We start from the raw sequence: 13,921 nt of genomic DNA, 5'->3' as shown, positions 1-13,921 counted from the left end.
GCAGCAAGAACACCACGGCTTGATCCAAGGTGTGTGCACTAATGATTCACTTTAATGAGTTACTGAAGATCTCCCAGGACTTCTCACTGTCCTAGGGATGTTTACCTTGCTGTCCTGGCTGCTTTCCATCCTGGCTAACAGCATCCCACCGGGGACTGTAAATCCTGCCCTTGCACAACCCTGCCTGTTTCAATGGTATACTCTATGTGACATTTCCTGACTTACGCTGTTTTCAGAGCTGAGCCTTATTTCACATTCCAAAGTCATGCAGACACATCCTCTTAACCTCCTCTGCAATAATTCCTGCAAATGAGAGTCTCCACACAGAGAGAGACTCAATATTTTCTAGCACATTAATCAAATAACCATCCAGTTGTTGCCTTATGTGTTGGAAGCGGACGTGTTGTCAAATAAAATGATTTTGTAGATTATCTTCTGTACTTCCCAGACAGGGAATTTAGCAACATCATGTGTGCAAAGTCCTTTAGGAGAAGATGGATGTCTATCCATTTCATCTTCTGTTGCTTACTCAGGGAAATCTCACTCTTAATGTTGCTCCCCAGGGGAGCTTTCCCATCCCTAACTTTTAAAAACAGTGATTATTTTTCAGTGCGTGTTTACAGGAGAGCCCGGGCTGGCACCATCTGAGGGCTCTTGGTGGCAGGAAAGCACGGTTCGGTGCTGCTGGAGGTGGTCCCTGCCAGGCCCTGTCTGACCTGCAGGCACACACGGAGAAGGATGTTACCCATGCCATTACAAACTGAAAGCATTGCTTGGTCTGCTGAAAGCACCACTGAGGTCTAAATTAAAGAGCTCTTTCCGCAGATTTATCTAATGCGGGGGCTGAGGTTGAACTATGCTGTGGCTTGGTACCGGTCCTGGAGCTTTGGGGTTTGCAGCTCCAGGAGGCATTTAATGAAGGCGGTTGATTTCTATGACAGGCTTTTGGATGGCTTTTGTTGTTATCTGCTTCTGAGCTGTCTGAGGTACATCAGGGCTGCAACGGAGCTGTCGGAGAGGAAGGGGGAGGATGGCAAGTGTCCTTTCCCACTGCAGGGCCGTCAGACCGGGGAGCGAAAGCTGCTCGGCTGAGCAAGGCGCACTGAAGATCCCATCAGGGAGGGGAGAGAAATGCTCTCGGTGGCTGGAGAAGCTGCAAAGCCTGGGACACCACAGCCACCCTCCGTCAGCGGTGACCTTTCTGCGGTGACGGTCACAGGCACACGAGGCAGCTGAGAGAAGGGCACTTCCCCGCGAGGAAGCGAGCGCAGCCCCACTCCTTGCAGGCCAAGCAGCAGCCCTGCGAGCTGCTCTTACCCTGCTGCAAAGTCCCAGTGAAAGGCCAGATATTCCCCATCGGTGGCATGCTGGGCAACTTCAGCTCTGGTCTAGGGCGGTGAGCGGGACAAAGCCGATGGAGGTGACCCTGGCCTGATCCACGTGTAGGTGAATGGAGCCACTGAGCTCAGGCACACAGCCTGCGTCCCCAGCTCCTTTGGGAACGCGCCAGGTAAAAGTTCTTTTTCTCCCTATTGCTTGTAGCAAGGGGTTAAACATCAGTTTACTGGGATTGGTCACCAAATTCAGATACCCTTTTTCGAAAAGCCGTGTAAGGCCTGAGGGTGCGGAGATGATCCAGTTTGCAGCTGAGCTGGTCTAGGAGCTCAGGGGATTGGTTATGCTCATACAGAGGTTTTACCAGCTATCCCGAGGTGTTTCTGCCTTCAACTTGGCCTTTTATATCAGAGCAAAACTTGAACATCTGTTTCTCTGTACACAGAAGAGAAAATCTGAATGCTTGTCTTGTTTCCCTCAGCCTTTCCTAGAACAGCTAAAGTTTGCTTCTTTTTCTAGCAAAGGTATTGTTGGTGGTTTTTTTTTTTTCCTTCTCCCCTGTGGCAGGCTGAATCCCAACCAAGCCCAAACAATGGCAACATCGCTCAAATCTCAGTCGTTTCCTTGAGAACCAACCATCACGAGGCAGGGGGTACCTGTGCAAATGAGATTTTCTCTTCTGAGCATCCCTCACCTTTGGATCACTGTTGAACCTCACTGCTTTGCCAGTGGAAAAAGAGGGATCAGGAGAGAGCTGGGCTTTGAGTTTTGTTTAAAGGATACAGTGCTCCAGTCCTGCCTGGGTTAATTATGCCCACGGCATGCAAGGGAGGTAAAGCTGTTTGTGCAGCCAGACTGAACCTGAGGTGTTGTCCTATTGCTCCTGTGGGATGGAGAGCTTGGGCAGGGTGGGCTCCACGGGAGGTCAGGCAGGTACTAGCCACGAACCACAGGGGACTTCTTTTTACAAAGTCAGCATTATATTGTGCATCCTCTGTATGGTCCCCACTGCATTTTCTTTCTCATTCTTGACTGTTGGTTTGTTTTTTTTTTTGTAATATTAAATAAGACCCCACTACAAGGAAGTCTCATTGCTGTGGGACTACTTAGTGTGCTGCGTAGAGCTCTCTGTAGTTAACAAAATGGGCACGCAGCGAGTCATTATTTCTTTAGTCCACAGCTCTGCGTGTGCATTGTGCAGACAAGTGGATTGTGTGAAATCAGGCTTTCCACGCACAGAGCACAGTCGTGGAGATCATCTGCCATGCACACATTCTCATTAAACGAGTATTTCTCCCCTGCTTTGGCGTGTGCACACACTACTGATGGGAATGGGAGAGCCACCTCATAAAAAGAAAGTTGCTGTATGAAACCGAACTCAAATAGTGTGCGTGCTCAATATGCATTGCATGAATCTTTAGAATGGCTTAGCTTCTGGAGACAAGTCTTGTTGCAGGTACCGAGTAATATGGGGCTCCTGGGGTGGAAAACTGTAAGCAATAGTAATTATGAATGGGATTTTAAAAAACAACCCACGTTCAGGAAGCACTGGCTGCTTTTGAAAATCCCACCTTCTGTTTTGTAGTATGAGAGCAAGAAAGAGATCAGAGCTATGAATCAGATGTAGATTTAATTCAGCAAATTGAAAAAGCTTTGCAAAGTACCAGGGGCCCAGACAACATCTGGTTCAAAAGCAAAATTCAGTCAACCTCTCCAAAGGAAATGCAATGAAATCATTGTGATGAAGTCTTAGCAGAACACCAACATTTACACCAGAGACCTATCATTTAAAATCCTACATCCTTCAGGCTGGATTAGAGAAGATTGAAAGGGTCTAGAGAAGGGAAAGGAGGCTTGCTGGCATTACTGCAGGATATTGTTAGAGTAAGCACGGGCAAAAATAAAGCTGATTTAGCTTAAAGAATCAGAGGTGATTTTTCTTGCATATTCATACACTGATGGATATAGCAGGGGGTGTTCAAACTCTTCTCCCTGTCCTGTATGCCATCATTTGAAAGATGTCTCAAAACAAGAGCCAGCGCAGGGAATGGGATTTCCCGTCAGAGCATAGAAGAAATTATGACTTAAACGAGTCAAATTGTAGGGGAACTGGATAATTTTGGGGTCAGTAATGATATCAGTAGGAATGCAAGCTGCAGCAATGAAAGTCAGCCAATCCTCACATTTCCCACTACGAAATGGTGATTTTCAGGGGGCTGCTGGCAGTGGTGTGGGTTGCAGTGTCCCCAGGATTCAGGGCTGGGCTGCTTAGTCTCTGAAGCGCTATGGGGCCAAAGACACTGCGTGTGTTTAACGTCTGTGCTTAAGACAGAAAGGCTTGTGGTGTGTCAGTCCTTTCCCCAGTCAGGCAGACTGACTTCCCTGTGAGCACACAGGCAGCAGCAGCTCAGCTTAGGGAAACTGAGGCATGCCATCATTTGAAGCCTGGAGCTATTTCTCCAGGCGCCACGATTGCCAGTCCTGCTGTTCTCATCCTTGCCATCCACAGCCGAGACTGGTTTTGGGCAAAATGCACCAGGGGCCGATCTGAGCACTGGGGCTGGGCAGGGAGCGAGGGGAGGCGGAGGTGCAGTGGTGGTGCTGACCCTCTGTTGGAGGGACAGCTGTGCTGGGGCGAGGGAAGGGCACTATGGGCAGAGCTGGCTTTTCATTTAAAAAATGTGGTTCCAGCCTGGGGCCGGGGCTGACTGGAAGCCTGGGAGCACCGGGATGGCAAGTTCATGCCCGTTTAGAGCGTATGCACTGATACGAGCATGTAATTATATGTGATCATCAGTGCATATGCAGGCAGTGCTACATTTAAGAGGGTGTAGGATCACCCTGGAATAAAAGCACTAATCCCTTCTGTCGTGAGCGAGGGATGTGATTTCAGGAAGCCTTTCACCCGAGAGGAAAGCCAGCAAAGTGCAGGTATAATTTGCAGCCCCGGCTGGAAGGGGGCCGGTGAGTGGTGTGTGTGCGTGTGCTTCTGCGTGTGTGGATGTGGAGAGCAGCGGGGGCAAAGTGTGCCCCTCTCCTGCATGGCACAGCCCTGGTTCCTGAGACCCTTGCCAGTTTGCCAGGGGGTCAGAGCCATCCGTGTCTCACTTCATTCAGGCCCTGCCTTCAGGCCTGCTGGTTAAACAGAAATCAGCTGGCACTGCTGGCAGCAGCGGGGCTTTAGCCTCTTTTCAGGGCCACATTGAGCTCATTCAGTGAGTGAGAAAACTTTGACTTTAATGTTCCTGTTCACCTCCCAACCTTCCTCCACTTTGCTTCTCTGTTCTCTTCTCCCCTTTATGACGCTTATTATTTTTCCGTCCACAGCAAAACAGTTCACATCAAGGTAATTGATGATGAGGAGTATGAGAAAAACAAGAATTTCTTCATTGAGCTGATGAGCCCCCGCATGGTGGATATGAGTTTACAGAAAGGTGTAGTACTGGCCCTCCAGACTAACGTTAACATTCTTCTTTCCTCTTCTCTCTTCTCCTTCCTCCTCTTCCTCTGATTTCTCTTTGTTTCCAACTGCTCTGTCCTAAACACTGCTGTGCGCACGCACCGTGTCACGTGGTACCCATGGAGCGGGGGGACAGGGACCCTGGGGGGGCCTGGGGCAGGTGGCGAGGGATGGAGAGAGAGAAGGAAGGCCATCAGTCCTCAGTGGGAATATTTTTCCATGGATATTCCTGCTGAAGGGAAGGACTGAGGCACGTTTTGTAGTGTCGGTGGGAAGGTGCTTGCCAGAAACATCCAGCATCTCCAGGGCTCATCACCCGGCCCTCGTCCAAGGTGAGAGAGCAGGTGGGGGAGAGGCAGGCAGTGTCAGGGAGGAGAAGCAGTAAGACGTGCCACTTTAAAACTGGAAATCAGAAATACCAGCTAGCAGAGCTAGCCTGGCAGCAGAGACCTGCCTCACCCCACAGGGGAGTGTGGCTGCGAGTACACATCTCTCTCTCTCTTCTTCTCAGGCTCCGAGCCCAGAGTCCCTCCAGATTTATTATTAATTGCGAGGGTAGCAGAAGCAATCAATCTTCCAGCCAAGACACAGTTGGTACCCCAGCGTGGCCCCCGGTGATTTCCGGGCAGCCGATACCCTTTCCATTACCATGTGACACCGAAAAACTGCGCTGCAGACGTCGCCTCCCACTAACCATCAGCAAGGTCCGACTCCCCCTCTTCCCTCCCTCCTCACCCCCTTGCCAGCCCCGTCTCCCCCCTAATGCCCTCTCGCTCCCCGAGGAGCAGCTGCGACCGATGCGCCATGTCCACGAGGCCGGCCGAGGCACGCCGCCCCGCCGGGAAGGGGCTGCATGCGAGGAGCCTGCGCTGCTGCCGCTGCTGCTGCTGCGTCGCCTCTGGCCGGCTGACCCGCTGTACACGGTTGTCTCTCTTGTTGTCCCTACAGGAAGACCGTAAGGGTTAAGATAGTAGATGAGGAGGAATACGAAAGGCAGGAGAATTTCTTCATTGCCCTTGGTGAACCGAAATGGATGGAACGAGGAATATCAGGTGTGAGATCCCTTATGAAAAAAAATAAATAATTGAAAACAAGCAAACAGAATCAAGTCTGCAAACCCCAAATCCAGAAAATATAACCCTCTTTCTCCTCCTTCCCCTCCCTCCTTTTCTCCTCCTCCTGTGGATGGATGGACTTTTGCTCTCTGCCCTTCTGTATTCTCACTCTCACCCTGTTCCGGTGTCATCTCTGCCTTTTAGAGCCCAGCTTACTTCTGATCCTCCTTTCGTGCAATGCTTGGGCCTCAGAGGCTGTATTATTGTGACTGGGTTTCTTTGTCTTGGTCTGTTTTTGTTCTGAGCACACCTCTGCTGTTCTCCCCTCTCCTGCTCCTTTGCCAGGACCTTGGGGAATGTGAAAGACAAGAGAAAGGCATAATGCATGGCTGCCTCTTCGGCTCGTCCCGTACACCCCCCTGCCCTTCCCTCTGTTGTTGCCTGCCAGTGGCATTGCCTTGGTGCTCTTGGGTCCCTGTAAGGCGTGATGAAAAGCCCCCAGGAGAAGAGGGAAGGTGTGAGGTATCTCGTTTTGCTTTTATTTTGAAAAATGGTTCTCCGTGTCTTTCATCCGAAAAGCACCTTAATGTGTGTCAAACAACCCCAGCCTGTTGGCCAGAGGGTGTGGAGCTGTGTTAATGTCCTACTTCAGCATTGGTGCGCTGAGACCCAGGATCCCCCAGCGGATCAGGATCATAGTGGGACTGAACCCTGACTTTCTGTCATGCCTTTCCTACATGTATCTTTGTCCTCGTATACGTGTTTGACCTCTTTCTCATTGAACAAGTCTTGCCATGGGCTTCACCATCTCTGGGGTGGCCAGGGAGGGCCGATCTTTAAACAGAAGCACTTTACAAAAAGGAATTGAAATCTACCTTCTGGGTGCCTGATACAGAGTAAAGACAGCTGTGTGTGCCCACAGGCTTATTTCTACTCCCAAGTACTGCTGCTGGTGATGGAAACATCTGGCAATTGCCTGTGCCTCACACAGCTTCCCCTTGCAGAAACGTCTTCTGTCCCTTATCTCACAAACACAGCAACTACCCTCCAGCCAGTCCGAGCTCCCATGCGCAGCTCTCCAGGACATTCAGGATAGACACAGCTTGCATTAGCATGACAATGTCATATAGCATCTGTGGATTTGTAAAATGTAAACCTAAAAAGCATTCACAGTTTAATGCCGTTAGACCATCTCCTGCAGCCCCTAGGCAGTGAGGGACATGAGGTTTTGCTGTGTGTTGAGCTCAGGCCCTCGGGTTTCACCAAAGTCCAACTTCAATGAGCATTTGCTCTTGATCAGAAGCAGTGACCAGCCTGCCATGTCCCATGAGCGTATGTTCCAGCAGTTAACTGCCCTCTGGCCTAAAGATGTGGGTGAGCATACCTAGAAGTTGCCTGGCCTCAGTTTTTAGCCACTAGTTATTTTCCTGCTTTTCTCCATCGGATTAAAGAACCATGTAGCATGCTGCACCTTCTGTGTAGGTACCTGCTCACTCTGTCTGTGTTACAATTCAGTTTCTTCTTGAGAGGTTAAGGAGATTAAACCTTTGAACATGGGACTGCAAAATGTTTTCTTCAGCCCTAGAAGCATCCCAGGGTCTCCTCTCTACACATGTCCCTTCACATCTGCGGGGCTCACACCTCCATTTCACTGGGTACAGAAGGGAAATCACCTGCTCCTGGCTCTTTCCTGCCTGGGCACTCGGCAGCCTGCAGCATCTCACTGATGTTGTTGCTCAGTTGTCCGCTGTCTGTGAGCCCTGAATCCCTCTCTAAACCAGTGAACTTCAGGATATAGTCAGGATTGGGCTGGTTTCTGCGAAGTCCTGCGTTTCTTTTTCCTGTCTAGGCCATGTCACATGTGGCTGAACAAAATCACTTATCTGAAAAAATCCAGCCTTTGAAGTGGTTCAGTCTGTACAACATCCCGTCCTCGCTGTTAGTAGGACTGTGATGGCAGTTTGCTGCTTTGTGCACATCTCATTTACACCAGCATCGACTGGAGTCAGTGGGATAGTCTGGTACATAACCAGCAGAGAGGAGATCCGTTGGACTGCTTGTTCTCCATTGCAGAGCCTGCAGGCCAGCCGCTTCCCCCTGAGGTAAGGGTGAAGCCTTGGCCAGGCTCTGCTTAACCAGCAGGATGCACGGGACCATGAAGCGGAGGAGATGCAGAGCCCTGGTTGGCCTCATTAGAGAAAAGTCAGAGCAGAAGCACCGTTCTTAGAATATAAGAGCAAGATTAAAATGCATCTGTAAGTGTTCCTGGCACAAGGTGGCACAGTCGCTACACCGATTCCAGGGCATCTGGAAGGATCCCGAGCTCTGCAGTGCTGCACCCCGCAGAGTCTCCGATGTGCTTGCCTGGTGCCTGGGGTGAAGAATGAGGAGCTACAGCAGGCTTCCAGGTAGGGAGCATCCGGAGGGACAGACAGCCGCTGCCTCGCAGGCAGCTCCCAGTGGAGAGGGGCAGCCCAGGAGGTGTATGGGCTCTCAGTGCTCATGGAGGCACGCACCCGTACTGCTGCGTAGCCTCATGCACGCTCGTGTGCAAGGAAGCTCAGGCTGACTCCGAGCCACCTGCCCAGATGCATGCTCCTGCCTTGCGGGGTGCCTGAAGCACTCATATGGGTGGTGTGGCCCTGCTGGCTGCAAGGTCGGAGCAGCCACCTCTGTGCAAACAGAGGCTGCAGGGATTCAGCCACAGACTGGGGAAAAAACTCCCAAACCACCAGCACGTAGCTGGGAGTTTGCTTGTTTTCATTGCGGTGATGAATGGGCCCCCACACGACTTGCAAGGCGAGGGCAAAGCACGGCTCCCGGCCCTCCTGGGAGGTTCTGGCTGGGTTGCTTTCGCTGAATTGTCTCTCTGGGTTTTGGCTACCCACACATTTCTTTCTAGCACCACAAAAGATGTGGTTTTCTTGACGGCCTGCCCTCATTTTGTTGTTACTCCCCACTTAGCTCTGTCACGCTGAGCCTGTGCCTAGGGTGCCGTAGGAGCATTTGATGTTTTCAGGCTGTTTTCAGACTGCTTTGTGGTGTCCTCAGAACATTTCTTCTGTCCCCCTTTGGAGCTGGATTGTGCTGTGTGCCCCGGCTGACTGCGTGGCGCTGGGAGGCAGCCTGCTGCCCGGGCCCTGTGGGACAGCCCCATCATCCCCATGGGGATTATGCTGCAGTGGCTTCGTCATGGGGCCTGCAGCTGCCCCGGGACCTCACCGAGGTGCTGCCTGGCCTGAAGGACAGGAGCTAGGGTCTGGGGTGAAACGAGCGAGGAGACACGGTGCCTGCTCTTCCTCGGGGGAAGGCAGAGCTGGCAGCAGGGGTGAGCGGTGACCAGGGGAGTACGTGTGCTCTTCAAACTGGCCTAGGGCAGAGTTTGGAGAGCTTATTTTGGATGTAGAACGGCCATGCCCGTTGGGTGAGGCGTGCCTGGGTCCGTGTAGCTGCAGGAGATTTCTGTAAGAAAATTCATCCTATAGCTCTGGCTCTTTTGCACCTGCTAGCCCCTTCCCAGAGGAGCAACATCTCTGAGGCCCAGGAAGGTGCCTGTGGTGATCCATACACAAGCTCCTGTCTTCAGGTTGCTCAGGGCCCACACAACGCATGACAGCTACTTCAGGGTAAACACAGGCGCTCCTCCTGTCCGTATAACGAACTGATAGAGCCTTGTGACTGAAATATTGTGCACCATCTGCAGAGGCTGATCCTCACTGCTTGCCCCCACATGTATCAGTACCTGCTCTGAGCCTGTGGGCATGCCGTTGTCAACCTTGGCTGTAAGGGGAGCTGACCACTAATTCCCTTTCTTCGCTCCTCTCCTGTATATAAATGTAATGTCTGCAGCACCAAGCCCCGTCTGGCAGCCCATATAGTCTTTTTCGCCAGTTGCTTTCTGCAACTGGAGTTTCTCAAAGACTTTCTGGTCATCGATATAAATCGCATTGAGCAGTTTGACTTTAGCAGCTCGTTTTGTTGATGTGCTCAAATAATTCAGAGGTTAGAAGAGATCTGGGATGGGTATCTTGCCAGCCCATTCCATGATGAAGACTGATACTAGTTCTGTAGTGGCACATTAGGTGCAAAAAGCACTGGCAAAGATGGCACTTGGTGCAAGCTAGTTTACTGAAGTGAATAAATACAAAGAAATCAGAGAGAATCATGTTCTTTGCTTGGCAAAGAGGGTAAGAGTGTAGCTTTTTTCTGTGCTCCTGGCTATCTCCCAAGTTTCCTGATTTTTATTTTGTTATCTTTGTTTCTAAGAAATCAATTTCTGGATCTTTCTTGTGTCACCTTTTCTCCACATGTGCAGTTATAAACTGAATCACTGCCTGCTGAGCACTGCAGGACTTTGAAACCTCCCCACACCCTCAGCCACTTTTCTGGCCAACCTTTTTTCAGCACCTTTTAAAAGTGTTTCTGCCGCGAAACAAGTCTTTCCCTTTAGGTCAAGATGCAATCCTTCAGTTTCACCGTTACTCCCATGGCAGCTCTGGTATCATTTCATGATGCCCTCAGCTCAGGCCTAGGTTTTTGCTGCTGTCAGCCCTGCAGGATTTCAGAGAAATCCAGCCTGTTTTTACTTTCTTCACACATTAGCTTTCACACTTTGTCCACAGCCCTGGATTACAGGAGCAGAACTGGCTTTGCTTTCCCTAGAAAAAGTCAGTCTTCTGCTTATATTGTGGTTAACCTTAGGGCTGATAAAGCCCCAATGGCAAGTGAGGCTACAGTGGAAGATTTCACTTGATAGCAGATAATGGTGAAAATAGCATCTGGAAAATTACGTTTCATGAGGGTAATTGGGAATCTGCTCATGAGAATCCAGCTAGTGGCACAACGATAGAAGATTCAGCCCCAGGGATGGTGCCTGAACACTGTCGAGCATTACACTCTGTAAAAGGGACAGACATCCTTCATGCAAAATTCTGCTTCCGAAACCATGGTAGGACTGCAAGATATGACTTTGCTGGAAGTGGGAGCAGAGGTGGCCACTATTAAATAGATGGCTGGCATGACCTGGCTTGGAAAGATTTCATCTGAAATCCCCTCAAGCCTCCCAGCACTGAGTGAAGTGGTGTGGACAACTCTCCTGACGCATCTCCATTTAATTGAGTGTCAACACGGCATACAGGAAAGCTTCATGGCTCAGAGGATGGATGTGGCTGGAAGTCAGAGTTAAGGATTAAATTGCGAAGAACGATGGGCGCCTAGTTTGCATTGATCCAATTGAGTTATCTGTTTCAAAATATTGGTGATCATGTAACTGCGTACAAAGGTCCATGCCTGGATAAGATAAGCCACATCGACGTGTGAGAACGTGCACTGCAGTTTGCTGAGGTGTGGGCAGAGTCTGGGAAATTCCTTCTTCCATCAGCTGCTAATGGGAATAGCAAAAAAATGCTAGATTTCTGCCGCCTTTTTCTCTGAAGGTTTAATAGTTTGCTTGCAGCTCTGTGATTAAGCTGAAAGCTGCTAATTCTCCTAATGGACAGAAGGGATCAGGGTCTGTTTCTTGGAGTCTTTGTCATTGACTTCAATAATAACAGGATTCAGGCTAAAGCTGGAAAACCTCCACCTTGCTTATCTTATGAAAAATACACGTTCATAGCTCTTCATAGTCCTTTAGGGAAACAGTTCGCTCACCTCAGTGCGATCTGGAGCCACAGCAATGCTCTCGCCTTTTCCTCCTGCTGCCTTGTGCCTGTGCTGTGTGTAAAGGGGGCTCCCCTCAAAATCCACAGCCACCCTCATGTCTGTTCACTCTGTAAGTAGCGGGTGTTTAACCACCTGTGAGGATCCTCTCATCCACACAGTGGCTTCCTGTCTTAGGCACATTGATTAGAGAAGATTTATGTTAATCGAGAACGAGGCTAGAATAAAGCATGCAATGTGGTCAAACCTCTCTGTGAGGTACAGACAGCAAAAAAAAGGTATTGATTGTTTAGAAAACATCTGTGGCAGACATCTAGCACATCCAGTTGCTGTAGATTACAGGATTGTCTAATTTCTGGTCTGCTCCCAGCCCAAGCTGGTTCCCCTTGTTTTTAACCTTCTTTGTGCTCAGTGGAATTGAGGCAGGAGAGAACGCAGTTCCTGATCTGTGAACCACACCAATACGCCTGTGACAGCAGAATTTGACCCCAAAGTACATTGCAGGCATGCAGATGGCAGCTTTTATTGGTCATCGGCTTATTAGCAGCTAAGTTCAGGTCTGAATTCTTTGCCCCCAGCCCACTTGCTACTGGTGCAAGCACGTGTCAGCACGTTCAGGGATTCATGCCAGTAGACGAGTTCTTGCAGAGCAGCAACTACAGAGGCCGGGCTCAAAGAGGAAACGTGAAGCACTGCATCCGTCGTCACTATGAGCTTGAGTGGTTTTATCCATGTATCACTCCTCCATGCTTGCTCACTTCAGCATATGCCTGCTGTCCTCCTTCTGTATTGAAGGCAAGGCTTTGAGTCTCCTGAGAATCCAGGGAAAAGCGTGGTTAGAGCCTACCTTGTCTGCAGGCACGGGTGTTCGTCTGCGCTCCTGCTGTGCAAGGTTTGGGTGCGGAGTGCTCGGCACTGTGATTTTGAATTTGGCTACTGAACTGATTTTAGCAGCTGCCTATAAGAAGATGCTTGCCAAGCCTCTGAAGCTACCTGAGATGCCAATAGCAAGTGCTGAGGTGGCCTGGCTGGGGCCTGGGGAGTGAGAGAAGAGCAAGGGTGAAGAAGGAGGAGAGGTGTGTGAGGACAGAGCGGGGCAGCTGAGGGAGGTCTGTGGGATGCGAAGAGCACAGGGGCTGTCAGGGGAGCTGGTGCAGGTGCAGCATCCCCAGATGGACTGTCAGGAAACGTTGCAGGTCAGGACTAAGGGCACATTAGCAGATGCATGTGCAGGAAGGAAGCTTTAGTCCGTGAAATCATTTTCTTGCTTGCATGCACAGCATTCACTCAGAAATATAAAGATAAAATAATCCCTTGCCTTTCTGCATGCTATATTCTTGATGTTTCATTCATAGCTTTATAGGCTTCTTCAAATATTCATGTATCATATCATAAGTGAAAGGGAGAAAAATACTTCTTTTGCAGGCTCAAAAGCAAATGGGAAAAAAATAAACTCAAATCCCAGAGCAGTAGAATAACATTTTAAAAAAACATGAGGAACCAATGTTTTTTTTTTTTTAATAACCACAGTAGCTTAGGGGCCCAGTAATATTTCATTATATTAAATCTGAACACTGAGTTGACCCATTGTATTAATGCCTGCAATTGCAAAAGTCAAAGTAAATTTCCCCCTATTGTCTGGAGGACCAGAAGACCACAGAAGAGGAAGGAGGCCACAGCAGGACAGAGCTACGAGGAGCCTCCAGATTCACGCTGTGAGGAGCAGTGACAGGCCTGTTGGAGACTTGCAGACAAAGTCCTGTGGAGGACAGGAGATTGTGCAGTCAGAGCAACTACCCCACTGCTTCACGTGGCTCTGTGGTACTGTACTTGCTGCAGGACGTATTCACAAATGGTTCCTCCGGAGGTTTTTGACTCTGGAAAGGAATCGACTCCGAAACGTGAGGGATGCTTAGCGAGGAGCCTCTTCATCTCCACTTGCTGCCAGGCTCTGTAGTGACTCTGGGCTGGTGTGCAGGGCACTGGTGTTTTCCTGGTAGTGCCGAACCACGTAGCTGGTCCTGCCTGCTCTGTTGCCTCTTTGCAGCCTGCAGGGAAGGGTTTCCGATGGCGCGCAGGAGTGCCTGAGAGCCAGGACACAACATCACTTTCCTGGCTCTGCCGACGATGTGCTGTGCGACCTTTGATGAATTGCTTAGGAAATCACTTTCCAACCAGAGCAGATAAAATTAGGTACCTCTGTGTAAAAGTGCCTGCTTCTCAGAGGCCTGAGCCGGCAAGCCTGGGTAAATTAGCACTTTTGGATTCCTGCCCATTTCTGAGTTTGCAAAATGTTCCCTTTAGCCTCTCTTTGCTGGTTTCACCATCTGTCAAATGGGGATGTTAATACTGACTCAGTCTCTGTACAGAGTTTTAAGCTTCTGAGACTAAAAGTGTGTGATAATAAGTGTTA

The 13,921-nt window shown here is 49.9% G+C and overlaps 1 protein-coding gene across 12 annotated transcripts in view; it reads left to right on the top strand.

Annotated features, from left to right (window-relative positions):
* The window catches only part of SLC8A3 (solute carrier family 8 member A3), a 99,926-nt gene that overhangs the window by 73,403 nt on the left and 12,602 nt on the right, over positions 1-13,921 (top strand). For 5 of the 12 annotated variants that reach the window (XM_083836646.1, XM_083836644.1, XM_083836637.1 and 2 more), the window contains exon 3: positions 4,663-4,769. In XM_083836646.1, the coding sequence (XP_083692772.1) occupies positions 4,663-4,769 (107 nt within the window). Of the gene's footprint in view, positions 1-4,662; positions 4,770-5,743; positions 5,848-7,777; positions 8,259-13,921 lie in introns of those variants that run through there. The other 7 variants (XM_083836647.1, XM_083836643.1, XM_083836645.1 and 4 more) reach the window with 3 other exon arrangements.

The sequence above is a fragment of the Anser anser genome, assembly GCF_964211835.1.
Source record: "Anser anser genome assembly, chromosome: 5".
In the NCBI taxonomy this organism is placed as follows: Eukaryota; Metazoa; Chordata; class Aves; order Anseriformes; family Anatidae; genus Anser; species Anser anser.
This window is presented reverse-complemented; position numbering and strand designations above follow the sequence as displayed.